The 12630-nt window shown below is 54.6% G+C and overlaps 6 protein-coding genes across 6 annotated transcripts; 3 read left to right on the forward strand and 3 right to left on the reverse strand.

Annotated features, from left to right (window-relative positions):
* The first annotated feature begins 418 nt into the window (after nt 1-418).
* Nucleotides 419-2756, forward strand: PPTG_19143 (hypothetical protein). Its single transcript, XM_008917496.1, has one exon. It carries the CDS (start codon nt 486-488, stop codon nt 2643-2645), a length of 2160 nt encoding a protein of 719 aa, XP_008915744.1. The 5' UTR covers nt 419-485; the 3' UTR covers nt 2646-2756.
* PPTG_19144 (hypothetical protein) lies at nt 2616-4262 on the reverse strand. Its single transcript, XM_008917497.1, has one exon. The coding sequence runs from the start codon at nt 4194-4196 to the stop codon at nt 2739-2741; it is 1458 nt and encodes a 485-aa protein (XP_008915745.1). The 5' UTR covers nt 4197-4262; the 3' UTR covers nt 2616-2738.
* A 952-nt stretch (nt 4263-5214) lies between these two features.
* Nucleotides 5215-7900, forward strand: PPTG_19145 (hypothetical protein). The gene is made up of 3 exons (XM_008917498.1): nt 5215-7022; nt 7098-7245; nt 7322-7900. Exons 1-3 carry the CDS (start codon nt 5471-5473, stop codon nt 7605-7607), a joined length of 1986 nt encoding a protein of 661 aa, XP_008915746.1. The 5' UTR covers nt 5215-5470; the 3' UTR covers nt 7608-7900.
* Nucleotides 7877-9635, reverse strand: PPTG_19146 (hypothetical protein). The gene has a single exon (XM_008917499.1). It carries the CDS (start codon nt 9528-9530, stop codon nt 8001-8003), a length of 1530 nt encoding a protein of 509 aa, XP_008915747.1. The 5' UTR covers nt 9531-9635; the 3' UTR covers nt 7877-8000.
* Nucleotides 9636-10034: 399 nt separating this feature from the next.
* Nucleotides 10035-11099, forward strand: PPTG_19147 (hypothetical protein). Its single transcript, XM_008917500.1, has one exon. It carries the CDS (start codon nt 10198-10200, stop codon nt 10759-10761), a length of 564 nt encoding a protein of 187 aa, XP_008915748.1. The 5' UTR covers nt 10035-10197; the 3' UTR covers nt 10762-11099.
* Nucleotides 11046-12578, reverse strand: PPTG_19148 (hypothetical protein; the record flags this gene model as incomplete). Its single annotated transcript, XM_008917501.1, has 5 exons — nt 11046-11706; nt 11775-12056; nt 12116-12207; nt 12279-12447; nt 12529-12578. 5 exons carry the CDS (start codon nt 12576-12578, stop codon nt 11046-11048), a joined length of 1254 nt encoding a protein of 417 aa, XP_008915749.1.
* Nucleotides 12579-12630: the final 52 nt, after the last annotated feature.

Genomic DNA, 12630 nt, shown 5'->3' on the forward strand with positions numbered 1-12630 from the left:
CAGGAATAAATATTGCGAACGGTTCAGGATTGAGTTCACGCCCGCGGTATGTAGCGCACACTTTCACACTGCATTGCAGGACCGATACTTTTGATGTGTTTGCAATACAGTAACTGTGGCGATATTTCTCAGCTAGCTGATGCTATCGGGGCCATAACCCGTTTTAATTTGTGTCTGATGTAAACAAAGACCTCAGCCTCAAGATGCTAAAGTAGTCGAGCCTACACGTTATTGCATCCTTTAACCATCCCGGAGCGTCGTAGTTCTGCAATGCATCACCAGCAAAAAACTGCTTTTATTAAAAAAAAGCAATTTAAAAAAGCATCGTAGTGAGTAAGCTTATGTGCAACATAAATTACAAGCAACTTAATTTTATATTGAGTTGCGTTTCTTGTTCTTGCGTTGCACTATCTCAACGCGGCCCCGCAACCAACAGACCCACGAACCAGTTGACCTTTGCAGTCAATCTCGGACCGAGCAGCACGATGACCGAACGCAAGCGCAAGGTGGACATCGGCGACCTGGACGGCAAGAAGAAGAAGCGCAAGAGCAGATTCTCGGACACTCCGCCTGCCGCTTCCTCTTCCGATGCCGGCGTGAATCCGTTGACGGGTGCTCCTTTCTCAGCGCGATACCAGACGCTGCTGTCCCAGCGTCAGAAGCTGCCGGTTCACCAGTTCCTCGAACAGATTCAGGATGCTGTTAAAGCTCACCAGGTTATTGTCGTGGAGGGCGAGACAGGTAGTGGCAAGACCACGCAGATCCCGCAGTTCCTCACGCTTCTTAACGCCAACAGCGACAAGATGGTGGCTTGCACGCAGCCGCGTCGAGTGGCCGCTATGAGCATCGCCAAGCGTGTGGCCGAGGAGATGGACGTGCAGCTCGGACAGGAAGTAGGTTACACCATCCGATTCGAGGATGTCACGAGCCAGCGCACCAAATTACGGTTCCTCACGGACGGTATGTTGCTGCAACACGCCATGAGCGATCCGCTGCTGTCCAACTACTCGACCATCTTGCTGGATGAGGCCCACGAACGCACACTGAGTACCGATATCCTGTTCGGTTTGCTCAAGGAGGTGCTTCCGAAGCGCCCAGACCTCAAGGTCGTCGTCATGAGTGCTACACTCGATGCTGTCAAGTTCCAGAAGTACTTCGAGGGCGCGCCACTCATCGCAATCCCTGGACGTACATTCCCTGTGGAGATTTTCTACACACCCGAGCCAGAGCGCGACTACCTGGAGGCTGCTGTGCGTACTGCCGTGCAGATCCACATCTGCGAGGAAGAAGGAGACGTGCTGCTCTTCCTTACTGGTCAGGAGGAGATTGAAAATGCGTGTCGTCAAATCCGTGCTGAAGCTGACGCTTTGGACTCGTCCAAGTACGGCCCACTTGATGTGTACCCACTGTACTCGTCGCTTACTCCGCAACAGCAGCAGCTTATTTTCAAGGACGCCCCGAAGCCGCGCTTCCAGGGAGGCCCAAAGGGCCGCAAGATTGTCGTGTCTACCAATGTGGCAGAAACCTCGCTGACTATCGACGGTATTGTGTATGTTATTGACCCGGGTTTCTCCAAGCAGAAGGTCTACAACCCGCGTATTCGTGTGGAGTCGCTGTTGGTGTCGCCTATTTCACGAGCTTCAGCTAAGCAGCGTTCTGGCCGTGCTGGTCGTACACGACCGGGTAAATGCTTCCGTCTCTACACTGAGCAGTCGTTCATGCGCGACCTGGAAGAGCAGACATATCCGGAGATTTTGTGCTCTGAGATGAGTGGCGTCGTCCTCACCCTGAAGCAGTTAGGCATTGACGACCTGGTGCACTTTGACTTCATGGATCCACCTGCTCCTGAGACCCTGATGCGTGCTTTGGAGATGCTGAACTACCTCGGTGCTTTAGACGACGAGGGCGAGCTCACGCATCTCGGTCGTCAGATGGCTATGTTACCGGTACTCCCGCAATTAGCCAAGATGCTCATCTCGTCCGCGAAGTATCAGGTGCCGCAGGAAGTGGCTACTATTGTGGCAATGCTGTCCGTGCAGGAGCCGTTTGTTCGTCCTAAGAACGACGCCAAGGCTGCTAACGAGGCCAAGGCGAACTTCGCTCACGTGGATGGCGACCACCTCACGCTGCTGAACGTGTTCCACGCGTACAAGCTGAACAACGGAGACGTCAACTGGTGCTTCCAGAACTACCTGAACAACCGGTCGTTGCAGAGCGCGTCAAACGTGCGTGACCAGCTGATCCGCAACATGAAGCGACTAGAGATGCCGACACAGTCGACGCTGGACATCCACTCGCCTCAGTATTATCCCAACATCATCAAGGCGCTGGTATCCGGATTCTTCATGCAGGTGGCGCACAAGGCCGTTGGAGGACACTACGTGACGGTGAAGGACAACCAGGTCGTGCACCTGCACCCTTCGTGCGTGCTGGACAACAAACCGGACTGGGTTGTCTACAACGAGTTCGTGCTTACCAGCCGCAACTACATCCGTCTCAACACTCGCATTATGGGCGAGTGGCTCGTAGACATTGCTCCCCACTACTTCGACCTGGCAAACTTCCCTCCTGGTGAGGCCAAGCGTGAGCTCGAGACCCTGTACCGCCGCATGAATGCGCGCAACAACTCCAAGAAGCTTAGATAATTGCATTATACGATAGATGAACTGGTCTTCCCATTACCACCTGAAATTGTTTGGTTTCTATCACCCTTTATAGGGCCAAGTAAGCTGCTTTCTTTACCGAATCGGACGTGGCGTTCTAATCTTGTGTTTCTGCAGCTTTTTCGTGCCACGACCAAAGCCTCCACGCTTCCTTGATGGAGCTTTGCTCGCCTTCTTTCTGTTGTCACCCGACGCTGTTTGTTGGGATCCTAGTGAAGGCAAACTTGAAGAAGAGTCTACCCGTAGCTCCTTGATGGTACTGTTACTTCGCTTGGAGTTTTCGATGCTCATGGCGAGAGCGAGGTCGTGTTTGGTTACGAGGCTGGTCACAAGTCCCTGCTCGCCAGCTCTGCCGGTACGACCAGCACGGTGCACATAGTCAACGGCGGATTTCGGGAAGTCAAACATAACCACGTGCTTCACTGACTCCACGTCCAGACCACGAGCTGCCAGATCAGTGCACACCAAGATATTTACGTTGGGATCTTCAGTGAAAGCGTGGATAGCTTCGTGCCGTCTAGCCGGCGGCATGTCGCCGTGAAGACACGCAGAGTCCTGAAAGCCGTGTTCACGCAGCATGTGCTCTGTGGAGCGCACGCTTGCCGAGTTACGACAGAAAATTATGGTCTTTGCCGCGCGGCGCCTGTGCAGATGCAATGCTTCACGCAACGCCGAGTGCTTGGACTCGGGATTAACCCGTACAAACTCTTCTCTGATGGAAGACGGCGTCTTGTGGATCTTGTCATCGCTCACAACGCGAAGCTCACCGAACTTTTTCTTGAGAATCTGGTCAATAGGAGAGCGGATTGTGGCCGCCGCTAAGATCATCTGCAGTGGCTGGTTACGCTTGGCCGCACTGGCCTGAATCGGTCCCAGCACCGCATCGAGCTCCTTTCGGAAGCCCATCTTGGCGTCAAATAGCGTGTCCGCTTCATCTACAACCACTGTATCAATACGGGAGACGAAGAAGTCCCCCTTGCTGATGCATTTGGCCACACGGCCAGGTGTGCCGATGATCAGGTCGAGTCGGCGTGAAGTATTCCTCTGTTGGATGCTCTTGCGTTCTCCGCTCGTGATGGTGCAGGACGCGAACTTAGCTGAGTGCGATAGCTGTTTAGCCACAGAGGCTACCTGCAATGCCAGCTCGCGACTGGGTAGCAGGACCAGCGCACTGGGACGGCCAAGTACGACCTCGTAGGGTCCTTTGGCATCATGTTCCTTCTTCTTGGCCACCTCCTTGCGTAGAATCTGCTCCACAACGGGGACTAAATAGGCAAGTGTCTTGCCAGTGCCCGTCTGAGCCGCGCACAGCACGTCATGGCGTCCAAGGATGGCTGGGATGCTCTTTTGCTGGATACCTGTAGGCGTCGTGATGTTCATCTCCTTCAGGCCCGCCACGACACGGACATCCACGCCTAAGTCCTGGAAGCTTTGCACTGCGAAGAAGCGGCGCGCCGTGGCTGAGGTCAGCAGCGCCGGTGGACGCATGGCCAGGCGGCCGCGCTGGAAGAGCGACGCCGACGCGAGGCGCATCGCAATTTTGAGATGGAGCTTGTGGTGGTGGAGCCGGCCCAGGCTCCTGGGCGACCCGCGGGTTCAATACAAATTTTAAGTAATTGGCCAGCGTATCATAATGCACAAAAAGTTGAAGTTGCCATGACTCACTCGTCTTACATGTATCGTAGGAACTTGACTTCATCACTAGATATCGTGACGTTGCAGCAAGGAGTGCAGCGTTACATCGGTGTCACGTTGCCCCCCGACACTGCTTGGTGGCCAGCTTGAAGTGAATAATTGCCGTGACGACAGCTCCAAGCGACGATCTTCTGTGGCTTTCGATGGACGTTGCGAGCTACAAGCACTCGACTAAATCTCGAGCGGACGCTGTGATGCAGTTCATCGACAGTGGTGCTTGTTTTGTGCCATGATATCGCACTGGATTCCACAAAGCTCAGTGCCAGAATACTGCCACGAGCTCTGACAAGTGCTTGCGATCAAGTGGTGAAATTAGCGTGACCAATCTGATCACTTTCTGTAAGCACTCTACATTTAGCGCAGTGCTGGAAGACACGCCCACATAAATTCTGCTGGTGCATTGTCTACATCTTGTCTCGCTACTCGCACTTGCAGCCAAGAGCGAGTATTCTACTAATGCTGCACATTGAAACAACCAAGGCGCTGTTGATGAACTCGTTCGCCAACACTGGCAACATCCCATCATCGAGTTGCCAAGCTAGGGAGAGGGCGAATTGCAGGCTACGCTGCTTGGACAGGCTCGCTGCAGTTCACAATGCGACGGCACTGTACGTCAGACACAACAATTCGTCGCCGCCAACAACACGCTGTCGCTGCCGCTCGGAAGCGAAGCGGTCGCAACACCGCTAACCTCACTACCAGCAAGTTCGCTGCACGGTCAACGCTAGCACCTAAGATGCTTTTACATGGATATAAACTTACCGATGACATCGCTGATGGCTATAATATCGCCAAACAGCCAAGATCGCTTGTGAGGGTCAAGTAGCCGGATGCATTCAGACTTTGAATTGCCTTGTTGTGGTCCACCTCCACAAACGGGTGGGTTTGTTTGCTTTACAAATTTCAAGTCAACATGTTCTGACCCGTGAAACCCGGCCTCTCCCTCGGCTCGTCTCTCCTCTTTATCGCCTCGATACAATCGACAAGCTTCGACCGCGCAACCAGCTCCTCTGCGTAGCTCGTTGTGCTCTCCCCCCGCTTCCTCTGTCCCCTAGCCGAGCATTTCCCCTCTCTACTCGACACCGTCGAGTCCCTAACAGGTCGCAGCAGCGATGTACTCGTCCTACTGGAAGCCCAACGATGGGCGCGAGTCCAACGTGCTGACAGACCACGAAGCTCTACACCGTGATGAGGCTACGCACAAGGCCATGCAGTCCGACGAGACGGAGCTGCGTCCTCTGGATCTGGAGACCATCATGAGCTCCAAGGCCGCCGTCAAGTTCTGGTATCTCCACCGTCCCAAGACCATGGCGTATGTGCACAAGAACGCCACCAAGATCCAGAGTCTGGGCCGCGCATTCGCCGTGCGTAAGCTGCGCGAGAAGCACGGCGCCGAATACATGGCCGAACTGGCCAGGCAGGATCAGGCTCGTCGTGACGCCGACGCGCTCAAGGACCTCTCGGACGAGGAGCGCGCGGCCAAGATGCTGGACGACGCCGCGTACGATGCACGTGTTGAGGAATCCCGTCGCAAGCGCCGCGAGCAGATCGAGGCTGAGCGTCGCGCTGAGGAGGAGCTTCGCATGAAGCTAGCGGCTGAGGCTTCAGAGCGCCGGCGCATTGAGGAGGAGCGCAAGACAGCGGCACTTGCAGCCAAGGAGGAGGCTGAGCGTCTCGCTGAAGAGGAACGTATTCGCAAGGAGAAGGAGGCCGAGGAGGAGCGTCGTCGTCAGGCGGAAGAGGCTGCGCGTCTCGAGGAGCTCCGACTCATTGAGGAGGAGGAGCGTCGTGTGGCTGAAGAGGCCGAGGCCGCGCGTAAGGCGGAAGAGGAGCGTCTTGCCGCGGAGGAGGCCGCTCGACTGGCTGAGCTGGAGGCGATCCGTGCTGAGGAGGAGCGTCTTGCTGCTGAGGAAGCAGAACGTCTTGAGGCCGAGGAGGCAACGCGTCGTGAGGAAGAAGAGCGTCTCGCTGAGGAGCAGAGACTCCGTGAAGAGGAGGAGGAGCGTCTGCGTCTCGAAGAAGAGGAGCGACTTGCTGAAGAGGAGCGTATTCGTAAAGAAGAGGAGGAAGTTGCTTTCTTGGCTGCTCAGGCTCGCGAGGAAGAGGAGCGTATCGCTCGTGAGGAAGAGGAGGCGCGTATTCGTGAGGAAGAAGAGCGTCGTGCGCGCGAAGAGGCTGAGGAGCGTGAACGCAAGCTGGCGGAGGCAGCGCTCGCTGCTAAGCGCGCGGAGGAGGAGGCCGAGCGCATTCGTCTGGAGCGAATCCAGCAGGAGAAGAACGAGAAGTACGAGCAGTCTCTGTCCAAGGACGTGCCCGTGCTCGTTCGTCAACGTGGCCCTGGCCGTGTCGTCAGCTACGACAAGCAGCGTGAGACTTACGCCGTCAAGCTCGAGAACTCCATGGGCGGCATGCAGATCACTGTTCCTAGTGACGACGTCAACCTGGATGACGACCGTATCCTGTCCCCACGCACCAAGGTGGACACGCCGTTCGGCACGGGTGAAGTCGTGGGTCTTGACCCGCACGTCGGATGCTACGCTATCAACACGGAGGTGAACGCACCAGACGACGACCAGTTCTTGGCGTTCGTTCAGATCAACGACGTTACTGTACACGTGGAGGAAGAGGAGGAGCGCGCTATTGTGGAGGACGCTTCGTTGCCAAGTACGTGGCCTGATTACACATTTTCCTTGAAGATGGTGAAGGTTTTTACTAAGATTTTACTCGTATTTGTTACAGTTCCCGACGAAATTGGTCTGGTATCAGCTCGCATCGTTGACAGCCGTATCGTGAACCGTACGGGCAAGAAATTCATCCAGTACAAGCTGGAGATCCGCACTACCAACTACGGCACGGTGTACTGCTGGAAGCGTTACAGCACCTTCCGGTACGTGAACGTCACTTGGTTACTTGGATGTACAAAAGGTTTACTGATAGGGCTGCTTGTGCTGTTCTGTGTGTAGTTCGCTGTGTGACCGCCTCATGAAGGAGAACGGTATGAAGCGCCGTGACATTCCGGAGCTGCCGCACCGCCACGTTGTGGGCAACTTCTCGCAGAAGACGATCGGCGAGCGTGCCGAGAAGCTGAACCTGTTCCTGAACGCCGCCGTGAAGGCCGAGCACTTGCAGTGGGGTATCCGTGTGGACGACCAAATCGCCGTCTACAAACGCCGTAACAAGCGTGTGACGCAGCCCAGCAGCCAGCCTGGCAGCCGCGGCAGCCGTAACATCTTCTCGCGACGACGGTAATTGTAGGTAAATTTTTCCCCGTCGCAGTACAGCCGCGGGAACTGTTTTTAGTCCAGTCAAGCTTCTTGCATGCTGAAGTGCAGAAGTGAACCAGCGCGCTTTCAGTAGGAGAAAGCAGCAGAGCAGTCGAGTTGGCTTCACATGTGACCTACGCTCGATCGAAGAGCAGAGGTGGAGTCGGCTACTCATTGGAAAATTGGATTTTTATCTTTTTGACATGTGACTACAATTGTCTGTTCATCATTGATGTAGCTTAGCAGCAATATTTGGTTTGATTACTGCGATATCACAACTTTTTCTTTTTTTTATTTATTTTTTTATTTCTTAGATTGGGAAGCACTTCTCGCAATTTCACGCAGTGGCAGATTTTATACATGGTCTACTACATGCAGATCAGGCAACGCGGATGGGGGCAGCGGCTTCGTTCGATTGGTGGAGTTCGCTTTGGAGTTGGCGCCACTTGTCCAGTTGCTGCTTGCGATACTGCTTCACTTCAGTGCTCTTGTATTCGTATCGCTGGAACGGGTTGTGGCAGTCACCGGCGCAGCCTTCGCACACGTCCGAGTGGCACGGAACGCCGTTGCGCGCACACTCGCAGTCCGAGTCGGCGCTGGCGCAGTTCTTTTTCTCACGCGCGAACTTCTTGGCTGCTGCCATCAGCTCCGTCTTGCCCGTACCGGGAAGCGGCACATTGTGCTCCTGCAGAAACGCACGCAGCTTCTTGACATTCATCTTGGCCACTTTCTTGACCAAATCTCCGCACGAACAGCCACACGCGCCGTCGCGTGAGTCGCGGATCTTAGCGAATTCATCGAGCTGCTCAATAGACACACAGCCGAAATCTGGCGTCGTTAACGCTGCGTCTGCAACCTGCAGTTCTTCAGCTGCCTCGATGCTTGAAGTGGAACCAGTGGAGTATTTACGCCACGATTTCCTCAGCTCTGGGGACGACGACATTTGAGACTCAATTGCTCCGTCCTCCTGGGCCTGTTTCTCCAGTGTAAAGACCTTTTTGCGCTCGTCTTCGCTCAATCTCGAGAACAGCGGGTTGTCCACGCCTCGACGGTAGTCGAATTGGCGGGTTTCACCCACACGGACGTCGCGGCGCTTGGACTTGGACAGTTTCTTGACTCGCTCCTGTAGTTCCTGCTCTCGCTGTTGCTCCACCTCCAGCACACTACCGAGCTCGACGTCTGCGAGCTTCTTGCCTAGACCCAGAGCCCATGTACCGTCGTAGGGCACGGCGCTGCCACCGCCAGGGAAGCGTGCGAACTCCCGGGCCTGGACGTCGCCCCACATGATGTGCTTTTTGGCACCAAGGGAAGCCGAGCGGTTCTTACGTTGCTGTAGTGGAGCATTCGTAGAGGGCACATGCATGCTGTTACTACGTGCTTTGCGCTTCTTCTTGTGCTTTTTGCTCTTCTTTTGGGGCTTGGGGGCTGCTGCTGCGGCCTCGGCAGGGATCTCCACGATCTGCACGGGCTCCGTGACGAGGCGTACGCTCTTCGGCGGTGACGCGGCCACGGTCGCAGCAGCAGCGTTAGGTATACCAACGCAGTGTATACTATTGGAGTGTATATGTGTCGTCTCGGTAGGTTGCGCGGAAGACTGTAGACACGTGGGGCGGTGGCTTGGCCAGCTCTTGCGCTGGCAGGCGCGGTCGCAGAAGTAGACGCTACGGCAGCCACCGCAGCGGTTCTTGGCGTTGGCTTTGCCACAAGACAGGCAGATCTTGTCGAGGGTCGTGGAAGTGGTCATGGCGGTGCTGAGGTGTTGGTGCAGGTTAGAGATCCCTTTAGCGCGTGTGTTGTCTAGGTCAGATTGGGAAGTGACGCAATATAATGCTCTACCCGCCGCTTTATCAGTGACCCAAATAGAGGGCTGTGTTAAAGTTGCACGACTGTTTGTGTTGAACACGCCCATGCTTTGCCCAGCTGCGCTCGACTTGGCGCTGAATGCATGGTGATTTAGGAACGCTATTAGCGGCGCCAACGTGTCGCTACGATGTTTCCACAGCGTGGATGCCTCAGGAAATGTGCATGCCCTGCATTGTCAGCGAGAGCTACGCTTGCGAGAGCTATGCGTTAAGACTGGTGGCGGGTGTGTACATGTTCTGTAGCCACGTTCAATTCGACAGTTGATCAGCCGTCGCCGGCAAATCGCGTGCATTTGGAGCGTCCACGAGAATTTTTTCGGTTGCAAACTCGTTTCTGCTTTGGAGCTTCAACGTCGAATGTTCCCGAATGCAAAACAATAACGCTGGCGAAGCTGCGCATGAAACCAGAGGCAAACCCCGCTATTCCAGTCAACGTGTTTGTTGAGGTGGGCGGTTCAGCAAATACCACAGCGGTCGTCACGACGAGTTGAGCAACACGGCGATACACGTACAATGTCGACACGCATCGTGGTCTGAGGTCGAGAGTCTCGACTCGAAACCAAATATTGGATGTAAGTGCAGCCCCGTGGAGATTGACGCGTGTGACCAGGTTGCCAACAGCGATTCGTTGCTGCAACAAGCTCCAACAAGCACCTCAGATTTTTGTGTTTCGACACACAACAAAACCTTTAACTTGATCTCATTATTGGCACGATGCCAGCCATTTGGTGTCCAGTACATCACACGAGCCAACCAACAGATATCTTCTTGCCTACCGACATGGCGGACCCGAACGCGAAGCTCAACTCCCTGTTCGGCAAGAAGAAGAAGAAAAAATCCACGACCGTCAACGCCAACGTCATCGTCAAGACCAGCGCTCAGAATGCTGAGCGTGCTGCAGCCGAGCGCGCCGCTGCGGCCGCCCCCAAGCCCGCTCCTAAAGCCGCTGCTCCTGCTGCCACTGCGTCAGGCAAAGTGTTGTCGGACCTGTCCTTGAACAAGGAGGAGGAGCAGGAAAAGTCAGCTTTCCAGTGGGCTAAGCAGCCTAAGAAGTACAAGAATTCGAGCGAAAGGGAGGCGGTGGCCACCACGTGGGCCGAGCAGGAAGAACGCAACCGCGTGAACCGCCGCATCCAGTTGGACAACGAGCGCGCTTTCCCGTCGCTGGGTGTGGACGCTGCCAAGGCTCAGCTACAGGGTATGAAGGCACCCACTACCAAGGCCGTGGAGACTAAGAACGTCTGGGCCTCGTTGCACGACGATGAGGAAGAGGACTAAATGGTCCCTACAACACAGGTGCTACAGAGCTCATTCAGCCTACAGAGTCTGGATCCGGGCAGATGAGAGTGCCCAAAGGGGTTTACGAGGCAGTGGTAGGTGCTCTGCCTGGCCGCGACGTGCTGCTGCTCAGCTGGTCACGCAACCGACAGCACGGCATCAGGTGCAGAAGAATTGTAATAGAACGGAGCGTCGAGAGTCGAACCAGCAAACATCAACTAGCAAAATACGAATCGACCGGACGAGTTCCTGCCTTGATTTCAATAGGGATGTACTGAAGTAATTCATTTTCTTTCAGGGACATCCATAGTCTCAAATGTGCAGCCCAGGTACGAGCTGTACCCGTTCGGTTTGGCGTTGGGCACAGCACTACCATTGCTCCAGATAAGGTCAAAGCCACCGACGTGCAGCTCATCGCCCTCACGTCGTCGTTCCAGGTCCACAACATCGAGTGTATGCTGTATGAGGTTGGCTTTGAGCGCGTAGTCAGCGTCCGAGTCGCCAGTCAGCGACGGCGAGGCGTTGACTTCGATGAGCCACGGCTTCAATGCGCTATCAATTAGCACATCATACCCGTACAGTTCAAAGCAGTGTCGATCCTGAATTATCGTGGACTGCACAGCCAGCAGTGAGCGTGTGATGAGCGACTGGATCGCGAGGAACAAGCGGTCGACAGCTTCCTGACCAAACTTGCTAATGAGGAACATCTTGAGACTGTGAAGTGGCCACTTGGAGCCGAGACGTTCGTTGTAGTCGTCCGCGCTCTTTTGCACCGACGCATTTGTTAAGTGCATGAAGAGGTTGTCCATCTCACCTTTGCTCTGAGAGTAGCGAGTGTGGGAGAAGCGGGCGAACCCGGCGCGATAGATCCAGAACGTCAATGGCGAGAAGCTCGTCACCAACGCGTACAACCGTAAGTCGAACTTCTTACCGCCCAGCAACAGTCTGCTTTCAGATAAGTGCATTCAGCAAACTATGCCAGTGTGAAGCAAGCTGAAAATTTAACTACGTACGGTGACTCGACGTACTTCTGCACAATGTACGTGTCTGCTGTCTTGGCCTGCATCCCTCCGTCACCTTTCCAAGAGGCATCTCGTTTCCACTCGCTGATATCACTCAGTTTTTCAAACAAAAAGATACCACGACCTTGTGCCTTGCCTACAGGCTTCATGATCCATCTACCTCCTGGTGTACGCTTAAATTCCTCTAGAAACATGCCATATTCATGAGGCAGAACAAACGTCGCCGCCCAGAAGTCGTATAGCTCCGCTTCTCGTTGAGACTCCACGTTACCACTTCAACAAGTGTCAATGACATTGCTCATCGGTGACATATGGCTAAGATGTTGTGTTACCTGCGCTCGAGCTGCCTCTTAACGCGCTTGAGATTCTTAACCAGTAAATCCTTGCGTGTGAGCTCGTAGTGGTTCTGAAAGTGGTTGATACGCTGCAAAGGATGAAAAACCTGTGATAAGTTGCCATCATTCATCCCCCTGCATATATTTCTTTGCCTTGCACCTGGTGATCTTGAAGCGGAGTGAAGGCATCCAAGTTCTCCCGGATCCAACCCACGTCCGCCCAGTGTAGGTCCCAATCTAGATCGCTATCTGTCTCGATCCAGCCGCCTTGACGCTTCATCACATCCAGCACCGTATTGCGCAGCGATGTACGGAAGCGTACCATCCGTCTGGAATAAAACCACAACGTTATACTGCATCCAGCCAACACTAGCAATCTGATGCAATACAATGCTGAAAAGCTAGACCACCTGCGATCCCTACTGTCGGGCCTCGCCCCAGAATTCGGCCTCCGCTCCATTTTTCAAGATACCGGAACTCTGCAGCTTTTCAAGATTCATCGTGTCGAAATG

The sequence above is a fragment of the Phytophthora parasitica genome (assembly GCF_000247585.1).
Source record: "Phytophthora parasitica INRA-310 unplaced genomic scaffold supercont2.104, whole genome shotgun sequence".
Taxonomy (NCBI): domain Eukaryota; phylum Oomycota; class Peronosporomycetes; order Peronosporales; family Peronosporaceae; genus Phytophthora; species Phytophthora nicotianae.